Source organism: Colossoma macropomum, unplaced genomic scaffold (genome assembly GCF_904425465.1).
Source record: "Colossoma macropomum unplaced genomic scaffold, Colossoma_macropomum, whole genome shotgun sequence".
NCBI lineage: Eukaryota > Metazoa > Chordata > Actinopteri > Characiformes > Serrasalmidae > Colossoma > Colossoma macropomum.
This window is the reverse complement of record NW_023494792.1, coordinates 18,469,319-18,485,941: the sequence shown is the minus strand read 5'-3', so window position 1 is coordinate 18,485,941 and position 16,623 is coordinate 18,469,319. Positions and strand designations below refer to the sequence as shown.

Here is a 16,623-nt window from a genome sequence, read left to right as displayed (position 1 = left end):
GCAGTTTTGGAAGACTTAGACCAAAGGCATCCACCTTTTTGTTGGGCTGATACAATGAAAATGCCAGTTTCTGGTTTCATAGCAGTAGTTTAGGCATAACAAACTAAGCCTACAACTTTCACTATGCCCTATACACACTGTATATTGTTCAGGCACTTATGTGATGAAGATATCTAATGCAGAATTTAAGAATATTACATAATTTACTTTGGGTTTTGAAGTAAATAAACATCATGGTGTCAATAGCACAATCACTGAAAATCTTCATCAGATTCTTTGGGCCAAGTATTGACTATTATAGGTGTCTGATCCCTACAATTGCTGCATGTAGCTATAACTACCATTAGATTTTATTGTTCAGTGTATCCTCATTTTTCATATTTTATCTGACTTTTTTTGCTCACCAAAATGTTTTGAACAATTTTTTTTGTATTATGTACTGCAGGACTTTATTGCATTTATCACTTTGTTTCTTTCCCGTAAGGCTCTTTTGGCATTCGGCACAGCCCACAATATTAGAGTTATTCATCTTCTTATATTGAATAGCACAATCAGAGACCCATCTGGTGGCTTACCATAAACCAAACAATTTTCTGCAAGATGTAACCACAGAGGGCTACTTCAGTAAGTAGATTCAGAAAAGTCAGAAGAGTCAGAAAATGAGTGCCTGTCATTTTCTGGCGGTCATTTTCTTACAGTATGGTTTGGATCTGCAATGTAGTTTTCACTACAATACCCCTTACTGTGAGTGAGGTAAGAGCTAGCCCCCCAAGCATGTGATTAAATTGAAGGCTTTCATATCTTTTCCTGCAAAGTTCTTACCTTCCCTCAAGCTCTTACAGAAAAACACATGGGGAAAGAGGCAGAGAGAGAATTGTTATACTTTTGAGGCTTTACTTTTACAGAGGTCTGCCTTGAAAACTCAACATTACCAGTGCTGATGTAAAATGTAAAGTGTGTTTTCTCTCATGTGGTTTGTAAAGTCACAAGATTACAAAAAACAGAAATCAAAAAAGGCCAGTTTTCAGAACAAATTTATTATCCAAATTTGCAGATTCGACTTGAAAAATGTACACTGATGGTGTTCCTCCAAGACCAGATCATAAACAAATTCACAAACAAGTCACTTGTACCCAGTGATAGTGAAGTCCATGTGGCTTATATTGTAGAACAACCTAACCTTTTTAGTGTTTTTAGAATAATAGAACATTCTTTTCTTCACACCCACTATTTTGAGCATTTGAACATCAGTGAACATAATATTCCAGCAAATAAATAGGTAACTGATACAGTATAGAGGTTAATAGTAATAAGTTATCTTTTTACTTTGCCACAAAAATTATATCAAGCCTGCAATTCATCACCACAGCCTCTGGCCTTCTGTCTGTGGAGCCAGGATACTGAAACCAGCATGTAGACGTAAGAGCTGTCTGTGAAAGAAAAGCAAAGAACTTGAACACCAAAAGAAAAGAATTTGAACAGTTACTTAGATGTTACTTAGGAATCAGGCATGGCAATAACAACTTGGAATCCTTTTGGAAGTTTGCCGTTATGGCCTGATTTCAACCAGTTCCACCACAGTCCAGATACAAATGCAGTTTTTTGGGTTTATAACATTTAATTAATATCTATGATTGAAATAAAACTAAATCACCTTCAAACAAACTGAATAAAAAGCATTAATTGCAGTGCTACATAACATTGACATAATCATGCCATAAAATGTCATGAGCTGACATGGCAGATTTTGTTCAGCAATATAACAGCATCATGTCACCATTACTGGTAATTATCATGACAGATGCCATAATGCTTATCACGACAGTTTATGATACATACTAATTTCAAAAGTGAACAGCTGTTAGCTGTTATAACATCAGACCTACAATTACTGGTAATGGTAACATTATATTAATGGACATGTCAAAGCTCAAGACAGCATATGATATCTTTCATAACATGTTTATGGCATGGTTATATCAATAATATATACAGCAGGCTCTATGTAAACTGTTTCCCACCCTTTTAATGTGCTGTACTGTGACTGGCATAATGTTAGGAGAGGATTTACTTCACACTTGAACTTACTGTCAGTTGGAAATGAGATCTATTGTTGTAAAATGATATTAATTTATACAAACATGTATGTTTTATTGTTTTGAAATAAATCATCATAGTGCTTTATAGTTTGGACATGGACAATGTTGTAAAAGCAGTGTGACCTCACTGCCATCTGTTGGTGGACCAAGATGTGCTGAGGCCATTTCACTGTTTCAGTCCTGACTGAGGCCTTAAAGGCTCAAGTGCTGCTTCTGCTTCATACCAAGCAGTCTCTGCATAAACAGAAGCAGAGAAATACTTTGTCAGCTGCCTTCATGCCTTCATGTTTATACTGAGAGTAAATACTGCAGAAGTATGAAAGGCCATTTTTTTAATAAAACAAAACCTAAGAATTTGGCATTTCCAGTTTGGGATCAACATGCAAGGTACAGAATCATTGTTAGACCTCATATAGATATCTGCAACAGACCTGCGGCCATTAAAAGCCACCTAGATATCCTTCAGTCCTAGTGATCCTCTGTAGAGTTACTAATTAAGATGAGATTAAGGAAATGTCCAGCTTTCAAGTGTTGCAAACTGCAGCTCTTGCAGTTAATGTGGATCGTTTTATTAGGACATCATTAGTGTACATCATGTGTGAAATGAGTTTAATGAGTCACATTCTTCAGATTGTGGAGTTCTAGTTCCAGTTGTCTTATTCTCTCATCCTTATCACTGAGCTCCTTCTGTAGTCGTTTAAGTTCATCTTGCTGCCTGTAGAACATCCTCAGGAACTACAGAAACACATACACACGCACAAACACAGAGCAAATTAATATCACACATGTTCAGTATCATCAATAAATATCATGTACTAATAACATAACTAATAACATGCATAGTATATGTAAGTTTATTTGCAATTTTATGTCTTGCTACTGAAACACTGCAATTTTTATCTACTGCACTTTGAATAATAGTGTTTGGTATTGGAGAATGTATGTCACAATATAATTAAAATTTCTAATGATTTCAGTATGTATCACAGAATAGTATAAAATAATTTTAGATGGTTAAGTAAACCTATTTTTGTAGGTTAGCCACCGCTTATTATTCCACTTAAGATCCATATATAACAACTGAAGTAAATTTCAAATATTTATAAAATATAAAGTAAAAAGAAAACTAAACAATATATAGATAAGTCTAAGTCAATATTGCTACCCTAACCCCAACTGTTTCTGGACCTAGCTAACATCAGCTAGAGTTGTCGGTCTAGTTAGTGCTGAAGTCACACAGGCCATGTTGTCTCTGCCTAAGTTTTTAATAATGCGCTTCAGTGGCAACATGCTTACTTCAATTTCTCTGTCTTTCTGTGATGGAATGTAACGTGTACCCAAATAGTGAATAGTGAATCTTGTACAGTTAAGTACTCAAGCACCCATACACACCCCTATAAGAATTTGTTAAATATTACAAGGCATGCATGCTATCAGAACAAGTTGGTCCTCGGATCGTTGCATGGACCAGTCCCTAACACCGTGGCACTGCCTGATGCAGCTGCATGGCTAAAGGCTAACCTCAAAAGAATGGCCTTTCCTTTTTATATTACTCGTTTATGTGCGCTGCCTCCAAAACTGAACTACTTCAAACTGCAACAGAATACACAGGGGAAAGGAATAGAGGGACTGCTGCTTTCTCATTTTCACTTGAAATGCAATTGAATCATCTCTGACTCTGTCATTCAGCTAAAAAAGCTAATGGTAGCGTAGTTTGCACTGTTTGTGCATTGCATTACCTGCACTTATTTGTGGTATACTGGTATTAAGGTTATGACAAAACTCATACCTTAAGAAGAATTTCTACTGCTACATTGGCTGAATCAGTACATCACCCACTACTAACTCTAAAGCATATACATTATACATTTAAGAAAATATATCTACCAAAATGGTTCCCTGGAAGGGGCAGAGGAACCACCTTTGGATCCATAAATAAATGTTCAATGGATGATTCTTTAAAGGAATACTCCTATGTTTTATCTCTGGCTGCTGCACCTGTTGCCATATGCGACAGAAACAGCAGCTAGGTTGAGAAGCAGGGGAGCATTCCTTTAAAGAACCATCTTTTAGGAACTTCTACATACAGAGGATTCTGGCACTGCTTCAAAGAACTGTTTTGACACCTTTCTTTTTTATAGTGGATCCTATCACCATACACAAAATTACACATACACACCTCATTATCTGTCTTGGGAGAGACATTCTCTAGCAGGTCGAGTCCTTTCATTGCCAATGCTCTTCTTTCTCTCTTAGCTTTAGGGCCAGCTGGGTTTGGCCGCTTATAGTTCTCCTTAAGAGATATCAGGATTGGTCCTATGTAACATATACATGGTCATGTGTAAGGCTATCATTGTGATATGAAATTAATGTGGAACAAAATAATTATTTACCTCTGTTGATCCCACTGAGCCACTCTTCAGCAGTCAGCGCTGGCTCTGTACCTGCAGTCATTGGGTAGATATCGTCTTGGAATTTCTCTGCCTGTGACAGCATATCAATGTCATCTGTCATGTTGACATTATTTACCCAGTCCAAATCCAGCTCACTGCAGTATAGCATGTCATAGCAATGTTGTCAAAAATCTGAAAAGCCTACGGCTTTACACAGGACCCAACATATTATTCCACTCACTCTGCGTGGCACTATCATTGAGACGGGCTCCACTTGACCTTTCATTGTCACCAGCTTATAGAAACGAAACACTTCACACTCTCCCACGTCCATTCCCCGCTTTGGCATCACACCTACAAAGGTCAAAACACAATATTAAACTATGAATCATTAATCGCAGGCAAAATGTACTTTTCTGACTACATATGAAACACATTTCACTGTGCACTAAGACCACAGCATTTTCTTTTGGTTAGCAAGCTCTCTATTTATTGATTAGTGAAATAATAAGCAGGCCAGATTCAGAAGTTTTTAAATGTTACACACTAAAGAGGCCTTCCAGCCTAAAACTAGCATTTAATATGTTATTTATGTTATGCAGGACACTGTAGTGCAGTGTCCTATCTCTCAGCCTTATTGTTGTGACAGAATTGATGATTTAATATTGTTTTCATGTGGGCCTGTGTCGGTAATAGAGTCCTCTTATTTGAGTAACCATGTGGAAAGTAATCACAGTAAACAGTTAAACCAGGCTCAGGGGAACAGATTTTTTTTTTTTCATTTACCCTTACACTGAAGCAGACATGGAAGCAAGCACAGTGAGTTGAAGCTTGATCTTTGTCAAATAAAAGAACTTAGTAAAAGCACAGTTCAGTAAACATTGTGGTTGTAGTACACTGTCATGTTTAATTTGGCCATGAAACTGTAATTAATCTAGTAATAAAGTACAAAATTGCAAATTTCACACCATCTGAGATTTTGTGGTTGCTTAGCATAGACACCTTCTTCTAAGCCATTTTGTCTGAGGCTGTATGGAAATCTCGTCTGATGTAAAAGAGCTGAGACATGATTTTTTAACCCATTTTACTCCCAAGACATGAAGCGTGTTTTTCTGATGTGTGAAACCTGACACTGTGGTCAGCGCAGCTGCATTTCTAGAACAATCTTATCTATGCTAGGTACAATAAATATGATATCAAAGCAGGATATCACATCACCAAACATGCTTAAAAGTTCAAGTATGTTTACATGTGGGAACATTAGTGTCTTGCAATGTTTTGCATGAAGTAAATCAATAAATGAACACAGATTTTTTAAACCGGATGTAAACGGGACCATCACTGAGGACTGTTACCATGGTAACTTGGTGAATACCAGGCAGAGGCCTATTTTGATGTTTTCATTCATCAATGTTCTCTCACTATAATACTCAGCATGCATTATGCAAATACATCATACAGCCATTGGCAATCCCTGTGGCATCAACCAATCGTGCCTGCTAACTTTGCTAATAAATACAACCAACAAAGAATAACTCTTACCTCAGTTTTTGAACAAAACCGTAAAGAAAATTTTGATTCTGTCTTTATTCAGAACAAGATAGATGCCAGAGACACGTTTTTACCCCTTCAGCCAGAGAAAAGGAGCCAAACTGAGATCTCTAGATACTCAGGTATCATTGTCCTCCTCATCTGACGAGTCTTTCTGTTATTTAAGCAATCTATTCTCTCCATTGTAATGACGATTTAAGGACAGCTACTACAGTTACATAGCTTTAAGATATTTGGCTTTCTAACAGTAACATTAGCTGTCTGGCTTCCACATTCACCAGCTAACAAAAATAAATAAATAAATAAAGCTGTTGTAGTTTTTCAAAAGTTCCTCCCACCTTCAAGATATATAATCAGAAGGCACCATTGTAGTACCTGAGTGAGCATGTTCACGATAGATGTAGCAATGGCTATGTTTTGGATTTTGGCTGGAGTGTCCCTTTAACTCTATAGGAAATGCTGGATAAAATCGTCTCGCTGTACTCTTTGTAGTATAAGGCTATATGAACTCCATGTATGCTATTTGACTTACCTAGTCCTTTTTGTGGAGCAGGTGAGCTGAACTCCATTAGATACTGCAGGTACGGCTTATCTGGACTGACCTCATAATATCTGATATTCCCATCTCCCTGTGAAGCACAATGGAAAACTAAACAATCCAATACTCCTGACTCTTATCTGTGTTTCCAGACAAATAAAATTGAAACCTTTCGCACAAGTGAGATATGAATACAACTGATTAATACAAATAGATCCTTCTCCGTACTTCAGTGCTACACAATTATGCAGCACATCTGGATACTGTGATTACTGTGTAGTGTAATTACAAAGCAGCGCTTGCCTTGCCTGCCAGGTACAGCATGTGTGTGTCCACATCATAAAAAGGGAAGAGAAGTCCAGACAGTCCATCTATCTCTTCCTCACTGATTGGCACAGAGAGGTCTTCCTACAGAGGAACATGCACACATGCACACTCAGAGACACATACTACTAGGGGCTGAAATCTGGAATGAAATGACTGCAATTCTTCAGGATATCAATGCGTCATGAAACCCCAAAGCACCATGATTCCATTATTTTGGTCATTTTTGATTTATATCTATCCAAAATGTTATTTTTTATTTACACTGTAGTGAAATATAGACAGTAAAAGCAATACAAGGTGTGTATGGCTTTTTTTATTTGAAAACAGCCTGGAAATTTTCAGTGGTGGACAGTAATGATGTAGATGTATTTTGTTACTATACTTAAGTACTATTTTGAGGGCCTCTACTTTATTAAGGTATATATATATTTTTTTAGATTTTTACCTTCACTCCCCTACACTTCAGCTTTTCCCTCCTCTAATTACCGCAGCGTGTGTCAGTACTCTGAAGAGATGGAATTCTTTAATTTCAGGCATTTGGGAATTAAGGGTTGATTAAAGCTGTGGGCTCAATTCTACACAGTGACACATGGAGTGTGAGACATTCTGCTATCACTGTCCACACATGTACATCGACAGTCAAGCTGTCTGTTTTACTTAAAGATAAAGTGGAAAACAAAGTGAAATGTAATATTTTTCATGAAAAATTAGCTTACAACATTCAAACAGGTTAGGTTTTGTATTTGATGAGACTTTCTGACTACTTTCTGACTGTTATTTGAATGGCTTCTATCTTCAAAAGTTGTCACAATGCATTTACATATAGCCGCCTACTGAGCCTACAGCAGTTTAGTTCCGCACATTCACACTGAAGTTATAAGCAGCGTTTCAGCCCAGACTACTATTTAAATGAGGCGCAATACAGGGCAGCCAGTCAAAGCAGAGCTCATTGGCATATATCAGTCTTGAAGGCACAGAAACAATAGAGCGTGTGTAATTCTAAGGGATAAGAAATGAGAGGTTGGAAACTGTAACATGTAACATGACTGTTACTGATACATAAAACCACACAAACATTATACATGGATCCCAAGACATTTAAAAGAAAGTACATTTGGATGCAGACTCAAGTTGGAATGTAATTGGAGGACTTCTACTACTAAGGAAAACACCTTATAAAGGCTCCTCTACTTTCACTCAAGTTCAGGATTTGCGTACTTGGTGTTATTTTGTAATTTTTGTACTTGTGTTATTTTGAGTGTATACTTCATTAAGTATTACTTTTATTGAGTGTAATTTATTCCAAAATCAATCAGTCGCTTTCGGATTAATGCATCACAATTCATCTATGTATTTTTACACTCCTTCATAACACTGTTGTAAACATAGAAGAAGTGTTCTATGAAAACAAACTGTCATCACATGTTTTAAGCTCACCTGATCCCACAGTGCTACCTGCCTGGTGTTCCACTGAGACACTCCAGTTGTGAGCACACGTTTCATGTTGCCTAGAAACACCACCCTGCCGACTCTGTGCCGCTTACAGTCTGCTTCCTGTATACACAGAGAGAGGCTGGAAAAATTTGGGCAGTAGATAAAGTCAGGACATTTCAGATGGAAGTCCTTTATCAGCTGTGCAAGCAAAGTGATGTCACTAATATTGCACCCACTACTTTTAAAACATTTAGCCAAATGAAATGAAAAAAATCTTTGATTCTGATGTTTTAAAAGTGCTCAACAAAACAGTCAGCCAAACTTATATTTGATTCTACAACATATATAACATCACACAAAAAACAAGTATCTTAATTTTGTGTTTTCTACATTATTTGAGCTCAGCAGTTCTTTACATTGTGTGAAAATGATAAACGGACCAATACAAATGCTCCAGAACTACTTGAATTAAAAAACTTTTTACACTATCTTACATTAAAAGTAGAATAGGTTTTTGTCTTCTCCTTACAGTTACTAATTTGGAGATGTGAGGGTCACTGTAATCGTATGTCATCATTTTGCTTTAAGAAGCAAATATACAAGTTTTACCATAAAAACAACAAATAAAACAACCATGGCAGTTGGAGGCTTTGCTGTGCATAGTGGCTGTGAATCATTCCTCAGATGTTGAAATGACTCACCTGTAGCACCCTTCCTGAGCGGGCATCCATAATTCGCAGCTTTTTGTCTTTACAGCTGGTTGCCAGCAGGCTTCCATCTGTGTTGAAGGACATGCAGAGGATCACATCCGAATGGCTGTCAAACATCCTCACCGCCTTACCCTCCTCCAAGTTCCATAGAAGGATCTTTCAAAGAGTGAAAGAGGGATTGACAGTGGAAATAAAATGAAGTAGCAACAGATGGAAAATAACAAACATTGCCTGTAACAAGAGTTATCCTACGCAGTACTGTAATGAGTTTAATTATTTAGCACAGCACACAAACTCTTATTGGTAGATATACACTGGCACCAACATTTCACTGCAAAGACCATTTATAGAATATCAAGTATCTTACAATACCAAGAGCTAATATCAATATCAGCTTTTCAGCATTTGTACACAAGCACTATGTGTGGATGTGCTTCTAAAATGAATGTTTCAGCCTGCTAATATTAACCTATTGCTAAAAATGCCCTGTTATTTAATGGTGTATAAGATTAAATAATAATGTAATAGAGTGACATATGTAACACCAGAATTTTTACTTCAAATAGTTATAGAGTAGGAGAGAGCAGGGCACAACCTAACACAGGTAAAAAATAGTAACCTGGGTATTTCAAGTGGTTAAACAGTAGTTAAGTCAAGTTCAGTTTCCAAACCAACACCATGTGTGAATTTTCACAGAATCAGAAGGATATATAAGGATATATATAAAAGATTCACTATAAAAGTAACTTTTTTCATCATGAGTGAAGCGATTATTTTAATCACCTTCTTGGCGGCTGTAACATGGCACTGTTTTGAAGAATTTAACCAACTCAACTGGCCAGGTTAAAGTACAGCCTCCACATGGCAGGGTTGGATTTGACACAGTGCCATAACTCTCAACATAAATTTAAAACAAAAATTGTGATTAAAAGATTAATCAAAAACATTCTATAAATAGACTTTAAATATTTAATATCTGTTATTACAACTAGCCCCACAACTTGTTACAATTAACCACACCCTAAAGGGTTACACTTTGACTAAATTATTTGTAAATGCTAGATGCTGGAAACATTTTCATTTGTTGCAGAGATGCGTAGGTTGCATATTTTAAAAATATATATTTTTTGCTCAAATACTTTTAAAATAATTTAGCAAAAACTAAAATGTTTTGTGTCCTGCTCTATCCTACCTGGGCTGCTATTTATATTAGAAGAGAAAAGATGAAGAATGTATTTACATATTTAATAAATATCTAAATATATAAGACTCTGAAAGAGAATTATGGAGGTTTTGGTTCCTGTGGTTACCTTGCCGTCATATCCAGCACTGAAGAGAATTCCACTGCATGTGGGGTGCCACTCTATAAGCCCCACCTTCCTGCTGTGGCCAGCCAAAACCAGCAGAGCCTCTGTCATGTTGCGCCTCAAGCCACCATCAGGAATCTCCCAGATCCTCACCTGACGTCACCATCATGATCATGGACATCATCACCCATACTGCCATAAGTTTATTAAGTTTTATAAATCATGTTATCCTCACCAGCATGACAGAACATCACTCATGCCTTAATAACCATCATAATGTATTTCCTGCACACCTTAATACAATGTAATGTATTTAACTCACAGTGCAGTCTTCTGAGCAGGAAGCAATGATATTGTCCCTGAAAGGATTCCATTTGATGTCCAACACGCTGCCCTGGTGACCACATACCTTTGGGTGATGTGGGTCTACTCGACCTGTCTGAGGCAGTAAAATGCGTGTTCCAATTAAAAACAGTTGATAACAGTTCCATAGCAGAATATTAACAATGAAGTATGCTGCACTACCCTCTGTTTCCACAGGGTGATGCTGTTTGTCTTTAGTGAGGAATGACTTGACTGAAAAAAGGGGGTCTAAAAGAGTTTAAAGTGTCATTAGACAGCTCTTCTCCTTGAACTGTATGTACATATGATATTTGGAAAAGGAACTGAACTTACACCTGGCATTAGTGTATATTAGATGCTTAAGGAAAAAGTTTCACCTGCTTTAACAAATAAGCCCTTGCCAAACTATGTGAACCTCATCAGGTCACTGAGAGGTGAACATTTTTAGGCAGAGTATAGATTACATCTGGCTGCACAGCAGTTACACCAAATGAATATCCAAACACAATGCAAGCCTGTCCTCATTTAGAGATGGTCAACCAGATTCGGTCACATTCCTTACCGTATGAGCAAAGCACTCACTTACACGCATTAGCATTTCTTGTTATCTGAATACCAAAAGCATATAAAGTTGCTTGTACATGCCAAAGGTAAAAGCAGCATTGTGTTCATGATCAAGATTCATTAGTGACATCTGATCTGGAGTTTAATTATATAGTTAAATTATGTTCATATGGATCTCTTTCTCTGTTATTCTGCTATATGCAACTACATTAGTTCACTCAAAAAATGAACCCAAAGGGCCTTTGGATTTACAAACTGAAAAAATGCTGAGATTTAATACATTAATTGTGTTGTCTTTAATTAATTTACAGAAAAATAATGCAAGTGCATTTTTAGTGGTTGAGAACTATTTATGTTGAGCCAAAGAATTAGAATTCCATTCTAATAAAACTTAAATAAATTTCACTGAAATGTTCACATTTCGTTCCATCAACAATTGAATTTTGTATTGAGGTAACAAAGTCCTTCTATACTGTTTTTGCTCTGTTTGATTGGATGGAAATATGTGGCATAATTGAGTTATGTTCATACAAAATTGTATTTATCTAAGCATATCTTACAAAAAGCTGCACTGAACGTGCTGACACTGGTCAGTCTGTGTATAACACCAGTCTGTATTCAGTGAGAGAGAATAAGCTGAACTGGATAAACGTCACATGGCTGACTCTGCACCAGTCTCATACATCTCCATTCTTCACTCAGCCAGTATAGAGCATGGTGTAATTTATGTCCTCTGAAGGGCTATCATTAGTGAATTGAGTATCACAGGGGTGGAGAAAGAACAGAGACACTATACTTAGGTGAAAGTATAGGTACTGTGTCAAAATCTGGATGTACAGAGTTAAAAATAATTTGGTGAAAGTCAAAGAGAATCACATGACATGTGCCAATATTCAATAATAAGATATGCCAAAATTCTAAACACATATTATTATCATTAATACCAATAATCAATGCATTTAGTCAAACAATTATCAATTTCACCAGAGATTTATTAGATACACAGAGCAGCTCTGGTTTCACAAGCTATCATTCCCCTGTCACATTGTGATGCCATGCTATATTTGATGTTTGTGCAGTTGTTTTAGTGTGTTACTGGTCTAAGCACCTTCTAGGAAAAATCAAGGATGCCCATTAAGACCATTACTATATATATATATAAAATTAAAATAGTGGGCCATTTTATTTCACAATGGTATGACATTGCTTGGATGTTTTAATCAAAAATAAATTAAAATGTCCTGGAACTTGACCAAAAGAAAAAATCAACAAAAAGTAAAAGTAGAAAAAAAGGTCTAAAGAAAATATAAGGACTTTCTATTAGAAATGAGGAAGAGTACAAGTATGTGGTTTCAATAACACATGAGTAAAGTATACTCTTCAAAAAATTATACTTAGGTATAATAATAAAGTACAATCAGTATCTTCCACACCTGAAAATGTGTTTGTGTGTATCTAGGGCTAAAGAAGAAGATGTGTTTTCTTTAATGTTGGGTAAGCAGAGAAGCAGATACATAATTAGACAGAATTTTACCTTGTAAATTGGTATAACCACAAAAGATCCTCCTCCTGAACTCTCTGTGACTACAGCAAGGAACTTTGGGTTGACAGCACAGAAGTGGTTATCATGAACATTCCTGGTGATGGGAACACCTTCATAACACTCCTCTCGACTGCTGGCTTTACCATACACATTTCGGAACTTTGAGCTTCTGTACGTCGGCCGCCATGACATCTAAAGTAAAACAGAAAAGTAAAGTAAAAAAGCTCAGTAAAATTAAAACTTATGCATTACAGTCATGTGAAAAAGTACATCCCATTAAATGTTTAGTTTTTTTCACATGTGGGCAAATCAATATTTGATCATCAGCTAAATAGTATGTATAAATAAATGTTACGTAAAAGAACAAAAAACAAAAGAAATTTGACTACACCCTCTGGCTTCAGTGCTTGGTACTGCCCCCTTTGGCAGAAACAGCTTTATGTAGGCTTTTACTATAACTCTACCAGTTTCTGGCATCTACTCACTGCTCATTTGCTCACTCCTTCATGCAGAATTATTTAAACTCTAATGTTTGAGGGTTTTTCACATGTACATCCTGCTTCAAATCCTCCCACAGCATCTCAATGAGATTTTGGTCTGGGCTTCGACTAGGCCATGTCATAACCCTCCATTTCTCTCTTTTGAGCCATTCCTTCATGGATTTACTTGTATGTTTGGGACCATTATCCTGTTGGAAGGTCCACTTATTCAGCTTTAGCTTTTTGTCAGATGGCCTTACATTTTCCTTAAGCACTCTCTGATATGAAAGAGAATTCATAGTTGATTCTATGATTGCAAGTTGGCCAGACCCTGAGGCAGCAAAGCAGCCCCAGACCATAACATTTCCACCATCGTGCTTTACAGCTGATATGATGTTCTTCTGATCAAATGCTGTCTTTGGTTTTCTCCAAACATGGCTTCTGGTACTATGGCCAACAACTTTATCCTTGACTCGCCTGCACATTGTTCCAGAAGTCTTGGTCCTTGCCTAGATAGTGATTAGCAAACTTTAGTCTTGCCCTGATGTTCTTTTTGGACAGCAAATGCTTCCTTGTGGTGCACCTACCATGGTCAGATTTCTGCAGTCGCATTCTAATGGTAGATGCATGCACTTTGACATCCACAGCGGCAAGAGCTACCTGCAGATGTTGTGATGAAATTTGAGGTTCTTAAAGACTTCTTTTAGCATCTTACAGTCTGCTCTTGGGTTAAATTTGCTGGGGCAGCCTGGTCCTGACAAGTTGGCAGTGGTTTTAAATCTTCTCCACTTGTTGATGATCTTCTGGACAGTGGAATGATTCATTTTCAATATTTTGGATATCTCCTCAAAGCCCTTCCCAGACTCATAGGCATACAGAACTTTCTTTATGAAGGCTCCAGAGAGCTCCTTTGATCTAGGCATGATGACACCACAAACTCCAATAACAAAGGTCAGACCAGAACAGATATCTGAGGTTTAAATAAGACAAGTTGCTACAAGATCTTCTGTAATAGTGTTCTAATCATTAGCACCTGATCGGGTGCACCTGATTTCAATTTAACACATTTGAAGAAGTGATATATGGATCACTGACATGACATGCATTGTGTCCAAGTCTGTTATTTTCCCATAAAATAATTTAATAAATACATGACATACATCAAATTATCCAACAATACCTCTTTCATGTGAAACAATGTTTAGTGCATCCGTATAAAATTCATTTTAGTTTCTTTTTGCTTCCAAAAATCTACAAATGTCAGGTGGTGCAATCGTCCAACCACATACACTACATAGATAAAAATATTGGGACACACCTCCCAATTACTGAGTTCAGGTGTTTCAGCCACACTCATTGCTAGCAGGTGGATAAAATTAAGCACAAAGCCTTGCAGTCTTGATAGACAAACACTGGCAGTAGAAGTAGAATCGTACTGATGAGCTCAGTGACTTTAAACATGGCCCTGTCATAGGATGCCACCTCTGCCACAAGTCAGTAAATGTCTGTCCTGTTAGATCTACCCCTGTCTACTGTAAGTGCTATTATTGTGAAATGAAAGCATTTAGGAGCAACAACAGATATATATATATATATATATATATATATATATATATATTATATATATACATGATAACATAATTTAGACATAGTTCATTTTTCTTAGTTAATAAACTTCAGGTGTGCTACAAGAAGTGCAGAGGGACTCCAGGACCAGAAATGAGAAACACTGAAGATCACAAGCTCAGATAAACCTGTTTCATAGCAGCATTTTAAAAGTAGGTAAATCCATTAATATTCATGTGATTTAGCTCCTGACCTATTCTATTCTAGGTACTGCTTGTTCATACTCCTTTCCAGACTAAATTAAAGGATTTGCTTCTTCTGAAAAAATCCAAAGGTTTATTTTTGAATACAGAGCACAAAGGGATTTTGACAGCCTCCTCCACCTACATGTACATCATATCTCGCATCAAGCAAAGCAGAGTAGGCTACATGACCTATTTTCTCGCTGGTGACGAACACACTGATAGGATTTGGAGGATGAACATGCAGATGATGATTTTTCTTCAATCTAAGCAGCTTTTTTGTTTCAGAATATACAGCGTTATCATGGTCAGTGGAACTCAGACAGTTCATTGTTTGATGTTGCCTGTCAAACTGAAACAGTAAATGTCTACAGGTACAGGTGTATGCTGACATAGATCAATAGACAGAAATAGTTGTGTCTATATATAAACCTATGCAGTATGTAGCCATACAGTTATAAAACATACATACAGGCCTTAACTTTTCTGTTAAACTCTCTGGATCATTAAGCTATACTGTACTGCACAGTTGCCGTTAGGCTATTGTTTCTGGTCATTTCCTGGTTTGACTTCATGTGTTTCCTTCTCTTTGTCTTAGTCAACTCCCAGAACATACACACTCACAGAGTTTGTAAGCCACCAGGGATTCAAACATAATGGGAATCCATTCGCTGCCTCTGTTTTACCCAGACAAAAAGGAAACTAAGAGATATAAATAGTTATATACGCCAGTCTGCCATATGCTTTACAGTAAGAAAGTTATCACATGGTTCTTGTGATATGACTCACAAGAACTGTTATCTAATTATAAGCTAACAAATGAATCAGTTTCATGTATAATTCTCCTTGCCAACAAACAAATCCTTGACAAATCTGCAGTGAAATAAATTACTGTGATTAATAATAATAATAATAATAATAATAATAATTTATACATGCAGCACCCTCTTCTTACCTTTACTGCTGGCATGGAATCGGTGCTCAGTAGTTCTGCAACAATATCAAAGCCCACTTGATCGTCAAGTTAAAGGATGGCTAATCCTGTGCATCTGTGCAGGCAGTCAGTGGCTGTCACTGCTTCAGAGGTTGTTGTGGCCTGCTGTGATGTAGCGCACACACATACACATGCTAGGATCAACAAGAGCTCCTCCCCTCCTCTTTGCTCCTTTCTCTCATTTTTACTTGCAAACACACGTATGTACTTCAGTTGTAAATGACGTAAATGTTTTTGTCTGTCTTTGTGAGCATTCATTAAACAGCCTGAGTACTGAGTTCTCACACTATACAATGTAAACATAGTGCCATTTTCTGCAGGCATTCAACATATACATACATGAGTACATTAAAGTGGAATTCCACTGATTTATAAAAACATTTGCATAATTAAAAGGTCGAAATGTAAATAAAGTCATTCAGAGTGATCTGATGTGAAATTGTCTGTTCATATGTCATAACTGTTTAAAACATCTAAAAGCTACTTCATAGAAAGTAAATGAAATGATAAACAATACACAGCCTGATGCCTGAG

At 36.8% G+C, this 16,623-nt stretch overlaps 1 protein-coding gene across 2 annotated transcripts; it reads right to left on the bottom strand.

Moving 5' to 3' along the window:
* Positions 1-1,018: 1,018 nt before the first annotated feature.
* On the bottom strand, positions 1,019-16,237 carry coro2bb (coronin, actin binding protein, 2Bb). 2 transcript variants are annotated; one of them, XM_036576369.1, is made up of 12 exons: positions 16,051-16,237; positions 12,800-13,000; positions 10,682-10,798; positions 10,363-10,512; positions 9,044-9,208; positions 8,346-8,462; positions 6,885-6,989; positions 6,576-6,672; positions 4,734-4,846; positions 4,493-4,583; positions 4,279-4,415; positions 1,019-2,834 (listed from the first exon to the last, which is right to left on the bottom strand). In XM_036576369.1, exons 1-12 carry the CDS (start codon positions 16,063-16,065, stop codon positions 2,709-2,711), a joined length of 1,434 nt encoding a protein of 477 aa, XP_036432262.1. In that variant the 5' UTR covers positions 16,066-16,237; the 3' UTR covers positions 1,019-2,708. The 2 variants fall into 2 exon arrangements, with proteins under 2 accessions (XP_036432262.1, XP_036432261.1); XM_036576368.1 differs by lacking the exon at positions 1,019-2,834 and having other exon boundaries at positions 4,029-4,415.
* Positions 16,238-16,623: the final 386 nt, after the last annotated feature.